The following is a 6,562-nucleotide window of genomic DNA, read 5'->3' on the forward strand; positions in this document are numbered from 1 at the left end:
TATACATATATATTTATCTATATTTATTTATAGATATATATATATATGTATATAAATTAAAACTCTGATGAACCAGATTCTACAAAAACCTTACATTTAAATTTTTATAGGTTTTCATCATCATTTGATGTATTTGCACTCGTGTCTACTTTTAATGTTCATTTTAAATGTGTGGTTTCCTTTCTTGTTCACATATATACATTTTATTTTTAGCTTTGCTTTAAAGTTCTTGTTTTGTGATTTGTACATTCGTGAGTTAAAATAAAGTTGAACTGAAGGTCGTCTCTTTTCTTTAAACATGTTTGAGGGAAATATTCCTGATATCCAATAGTTTTGTGTCTTTTTATGATTTTCAGCTGAATTAACAGTCATTAAAGTGAAAACAGGATTTCATGATGAAGCTGGCACCGTCTTTTTTTTTTTTTTAATCTTCAACGCTCTGCTGGTCTCGCACGACACTGCCCGCAGTCACACAATCCTCTCCTCCGGAGAGGAGGAGGCTGGGAGGCTCATCCTCCCAGCTCCAGTTAAGCTGGTGACTCACAGAGGCTGTTCCAAGGCTCCAGCCGCGCGTAATCATGAAGGTCCGACCCACGCAGACAGGCGGGCAGAGACGGGTCTGCGACGAACGGTGGAAGCGATTTTAAAAAACCTTTTACGTGTAAAAAAAAAAAAATCATTTTTAAATCGCTTCAGCATTTTTTTTAAAACATTTTTTGTATAAAAACAAAATATTATTTTATTTAAAAATCGCTTCCAGCGTCTGTCCCAGACTGTCCAGTCCGCCTGGCTGCCGGGTGGGATCGGGATTCAGCCTTCATGATTACGCGCGGCCGGGGTCTCGCAACGTCCATCTGCGAGTCCCCATCTCCAGCTTCGCAGTGACCTGCGGAGCTCTGAGCACACAAGGCTGGTATCCGGAACCCGAGCCTCCGAGTCGGCACATCGAAGGATCTTCCGCGGTGACCAGCTGAACTTGGAGCCGGGGAGATGACGCCCTGCCCGGTCTGGTGCTCGGAGGCTCCGGAGGGAGGATCGGGTACACCAGCAGAGCTCCATCCAGCTTGCTCTGAACTATGTTGTCGGTCACCAAGCACAAAAAATGCCAGCACATCAACATTAGACCAAGATGTTGTCAGTATTGTTTTTAAAATCTTTAAAATAAGTCCAGCCGCTGCTCCAGTCCGAGAAATTGCAAATGGCGGATTATTGTTTTGAAACGTTTCTGAAGGATCCAGTGACTCCGCCCCCGACCTATCAGTGACCGACAGTGTACTGACGTCACGTTTTTGTACCTCTTCGTACCGGTTAGAACCACAGAGCCAAGGGTACTGAAAATAGTAACAGGTGCTAAGTACCGGTACTAATGGAAAAGCCTCAGAACCGGGCCAAGTAGGGTCGAGTCGGCCCGTACCGGTACTAATGGAAAAGGGGCAATATAGTCGTTGTAGTACTGTGCGAACATGGGTCTGGTGGGACTGGATGTCAGTAGAATAAATCAAAACGTCGTCTAGGTACACAAACACAAATTTATTGATCATATCTTGGAGAACGTCATTGATGAGAGTCTGAAAAATGGCAGGAGCATTAGTGAGTCCGAACGGCATCACCAAATATTCGAAATGTCCAAAAGGGGTCTTAAATGCAGTTTTCCACTCATCTCCTTCCTTGATCCTCAAAAGGTGATAAGCGTTTCTGAGGTCCAATTTTGAAAAAACAGTGGCAGAAAGAAGTTGTTCTTGTACTGAGTTGATTAATGGAAGTGGGTACTTGTTTTTTATGGTTATTGCATTCAGACCTCGGTAGTCGATACACGGGCGGAGTGAACCATCTTTCTTGTCTACAAAGAAAAACCCCGCCCCTAATGGGGACGTTGAAGGGCGAATGATGCCAGATTGTAATGATTCGTCTAAATACTTTTGCATAGTTTCTTTCTCGCTCTGAGAGAGGTTATATAGGCGACTTGAAGGGAGAGGGGCTCCCGGCAACAGTTCGATTGAGCAGTCGTATGGGCGATGTGGAGGTAAAGATAATGCTTTATTTTTACAAAAAACGGGCGCAAAATCATGATAAACCCTGGGTATTTTTGACAAATCAGGTGGAGCGGAGGTCACCTCCTTTATTGTGTCGGACGGAAAACTAGCAGACCTTAGACAGTTCCTTAAACAAAATTCGCTCCAAACACTGACTCTTTTCTTCTGCCAATCAATGATGGGGTTGTGTTTTACCAACCATGGATAGCCCAAAATAAACTGCGGTGAGGGAGAATGAAAAACCATGAACTCACCCAGTTCTCTGTGATTTCCGGAGATGATGAATGGTAAGTCAGTAACCTCCTGGGTGATAGTGGTGATGTTTTTTCCCGTGACTCCAGCCACCGGAATGGGGTAAGGAAGACTTCTGGTAGGTATTTGAAGCTCATCTACCAAATCTTGAGAAATAAGGTTCCTCTCAGCTCCCGAGTCAATGAGGGCCTCAATGGAGTAGTGTCTCTGTTGAAGCATAATTCTGGAAGGAAGACAAAAACGTGAATCAGGGGCACAACGAGCTTCACTCACCAGGATCCCCTGAATGGCTGGTGAGTGCTGGAGTTTAACTTGTTTGGGCAAGATCGCACAAAATGTCCTCTCTTTCTACAGTAGAAACATTCACGTGCTGCTAATCGTCGTTGCCTCTCCTGCAACGTGAGTCGGGTTCGTCCGATCTGCATTGGCTCAGGCTCGGAGTCATAGTGAGTGGTATCAGGTTGAAACGTGGGTCCTCTGATAGCAGGAAACGCTGGAGGAAAAGTTGACCCGGAAGCCATCGGTTCCGCTTGGCCCCGCCTCTCTCGAAGGCGATTATCGATCCTGATCGCCAAACGGATGAGATCATCCAACGTCTCTGGCTCATCTCTAAGTGCCAGTTGATCCTTTATTTGATCAGAAAGTGAATTAGAAAATACTCCCTTTAGTGCCACCTCATCCCACCTGGTTTTCTCCGCCGCAACCCAGAAGAGGATGGCGTATTCAGCCACGGTAGTTTGATCCTGTCTCATAGCCAACAGACGGCGGGACGTCTCCTCCTGGTGGACAGGGACATGAAACACACTCTTGAACTCCTTAATAAAGTCGTTAAATGATAGTGAAACCACAGGGTGAGACTGAAGGTAGGCATGAGCCCATTCAAGAGGTAAACCTCTCAATGAAGTAACGATGTACGTGATTCGGGATGCAGAGTTTGGGAACAGAGAAGGAGAACGTGCAAATGCTAGTTCACATTGGAGGAGGAAACCATTGAATTGTTCCGGGTTACCTTCAAAAACTGCGGCCGGCCGAATCTCCGGCTCACGGGGTTGTTCCGAGTGGGCGGTGCTTAGCGCTGGCAGCGCTAATGGTGGTGAGACGGCCGGCGTGGGTGGAGTTAGTGTTTCCATTCTATTTCCGATGGACTGAATCATTCCACCCACCGTTTCCAGATTCGACTGTGTAACCTTGTGTTGGGTAATTAGTTCCTGTAAAAGAGCTTCATTTTTCCTTACCCTCTCCTCAAGGGTGACCTGATCAGCATTCAAACCGTTCTTTGACATATTGTGGCCAGAGCAAACTGTTAAGGTCTGTAGGTGATGTCAAAGGCGAACGGTTTGAAGCAAGGACTAAACAACTTGAGGTAAAAAACAATATTATTTATTTGGTTCAGGTGTATCTGGTGAACTCAAACTCAGGATGGATCCATTGTCGTTGTTGTTCCAGGAGCATGAGAACAGGAGACAGGATCCGAATCCAACAACCCACGGTGGGATCAGGTGAGTATATTTACAAGTGTATTTACAAAAATCACCAAGGGAGCCGGGGTGGAGGTGAGGAGGAACCAGGAACCAGGTGAGGCACACAGGAGTGAAGGTGGAGGAGGAGAAACGCTGCTGTCATGCAGGGAGACCGATAAGGAGCTTGAAGTCAGCCAGCCAGTAGTCACAGGAACATGGAGCTTGGTAGAACTATGCCCTGGCACTGATCTGGAGTGAGGCTCCAGATTAAATAGCTCCTCCACCTGGTCCAGGTAATGAGCAGCAGCTGTGGAAAGATAATTAGAAGAACACAAACAACAGAGAAAGGAGGGGTAGAGGAGCCAACCTCTACAGTACCCCCCTCCTAACGATCGTCTCAGGACGATGACATCATCCGTTTCTCAGGATGGTCTCGAAAAAACGCCTCTATCATCCTGGGGTCCAGGATGAAAGACTTCGAGATCCATTACCTGTCTTCAGGTCCATAACCTTCCCAATGGACCAGGAACTGGAAACCCCTACCCCGTCTTCTGGAATCCAGGATACGGTCGATCCTATATGCCGGGTGGTTGTCGATCAAAAGGGGAGCTGGGGGGGAGCCGGTGGGAGGGTTGAGCGGGCTGACTGAAACTGGTTTTAAGTTAGAAACGTGGAAAGTTGGATGGATCCTCATGGATGGTGGCAACTTGAGCCTGACTGCAGAGGGGTTTATGATCTTCTCAATAGTGTAGGGGCCAATGTACCTGGGGGCCATTTTGCGAGAGGTGTCCTTTAGACGGATGTCCCTGGTGGAGAGCCATACTGATTGGCCCACCTTGTAGTCCGGGGCTTTGGAGCGATGTCTGTCAGCCGATTCCTTGTTCCGTCCGGCAGTCCTTGACAGTGCCTCTCTAGCCTGCATCCAAACTGTCCTGCATCGGTCCATATGATCCTTGACTGACGGAACCAGGATTTCAGTCTCCAACAGAGGAAATAGGGGGGGCGTGTATCCAAGGGAAGCCTCGAAAGGTGTCAGGCCAGTAGCGGATGAGGTTAGAGTATTATGTGCATATTCCACCCAGAGCAAGTGCTTTAACCAGTCAGATGGGTTCTTCTCAGACATGCACCTAAGGACGGCCTCCAACTCTTGATTGCATCTTTCCGACTGTCTGTTCGATTGTGGATGGTATCCGGAAGACAAACTCACAGTGGCCCCGATGGACTTACAGAACTCCTTCCATAATTGGGATATGAATTGTGGGCCTCTGTCCGATACAATGTCTGTGGGTAAGCCGTGAATCCTGAAAACCTCTCGTAGAAGAATCTGGGCCGTCTCAAAAGCCGAAGGGAGTCTTGTGAGAGCAATGAAATGGGCAGCCTTAGAAAATCAGTCCACGACAGTGAGGACTACGGACTTCCCATCTGAAGGTGGCAAACCCGTCACGAAGTCCAAAGCAATGTTTGCCCACGGTCTATCTGGAACTGGTAGTGGATGAAGTAGACCCGCCGGTGGTTGATTGTTGTTTTTATTTCGGGAACAAGTGGAGCAGGCCCTGACAAACTCCTTTATGTCCTTTGACAGTGTCTTCCACCAGAAATGTCTCGGTTGATGCCGGGATGACAGGTGAAGTGATGAGAATGAACCCAATCCAAAACCTTGTGGACAACACTCTTTGGAACGAAGATGGTGCCAGGTGGTCCCCCCCCCCCAGGGTCAGGTTGCTGAACTTGAGCCTTCTTGATCTCCTGTTCAATGGGCCAGGTGACAGTTCAGACCACACAGGCTTGTGGCAAGATCCCAGAGTCCTCCTTCTCTCGATCGGAAAAGGAGAATTGTCGAGACAATGCATCTGGTTTAATATTCTTGGAACCAGGGCGATATGTGATGGTGAATCTGAATCTCGTGAAAAACAACGCCCACCGGGCCTGACGGGGGTTAAGGCGTTTGGCGTCTTGTAAATACGCTAGATTCTTGTGATCAGTCCAAATGATAAATGGAAAATTGGCCCCCTCCAACCAGTGTCTCCATTCCTCGAGGGCTAGTTTTATGGCCAACAACTCACGGTTTCCGACGTCGTAGTTCTGTTCAGCAGGAGAGAAACGTCTTGAAAAGAAAGCACATGGGTGAGTTTTATTATCGTGGGGATCCCTTTGAGAGAGTACTGCCCCAGCACCAATATCTGATGCATCCACCTCCACAATGAACTGACGTTGGGGGTCAGGGTGACTGAGAATGGGTGCAGAACAAAAACGTTGCTTCAACTCACGGAAGGCTCGATCGGCTTCGGGGGTCCAGTTGAACTTGAGATTCGTGGACGTAAGTTGGGTGAGAGGGGCTGCCGTCTGACTGTAGTTCCGGATAAAACGACGATAGAAGTTCGCAAATCCCAGGAACCTCTAAAGTTGCTTTCTATCAGTAGGTGTAGGCCACTTCAGCACCGCTCGGATCTTCTCAGGGTCAGTGTGGTAGTGTCCCTCGTTAAAAATAAACCCAAGGAAAGAGACAGAGGTTACATGGAATTCACACTTCTCAGCCTTGACGTAAAGTCGGTTCTCTAATGCCCCTTTTCCATTAGTACCGGTACGGGCCGGTACAGCCCGGCTCTACTCTACTCGGTACGGTACAGGTTGTGTTTCCATTATGCTTTCAGTACCGGTTCCAGTGGGCGGGGTTCAAACTGACGTCACGGCCTCTCACCAGCTGGTGGCGCTGAGACGCAGAAACTGTTTTCAGTACAGGTTGAGAATTTATGTTATTTTGAAGTTGTGTGTATGTATGTATGCATGTATGTGTGTATGTACATGTGTATAAATATA

General features: G+C 47.5%; 1 protein-coding gene across 1 annotated transcript in view; it reads right to left on the bottom strand.

The window, feature by feature from the left end:
• Positions 1 to 4,667, bottom strand: part of LOC119407802 (sprouty-related, EVH1 domain-containing protein 2) — a 112,776-nt gene extending 108,109 nt beyond the window's left edge. The window contains exon 1 of the mRNA XM_037674631.1: positions 4,237 to 4,667. Coding sequence (XP_037530559.1) covers positions 4,237 to 4,667 — 431 coding nt within the window. The remainder of the gene's footprint in view (positions 1 to 4,236) is intronic.
• Positions 4,668 to 6,562: the final 1,895 nt, after the last annotated feature.

This window comes from Nematolebias whitei, chromosome 1 (assembly GCF_014905685.2).
Source record: "Nematolebias whitei isolate Nwh7 chromosome 1, NemWhi1, whole genome shotgun sequence".
In the NCBI taxonomy this organism is placed as follows: domain Eukaryota; kingdom Metazoa; phylum Chordata; class Actinopteri; order Cyprinodontiformes; family Rivulidae; genus Nematolebias; species Nematolebias whitei.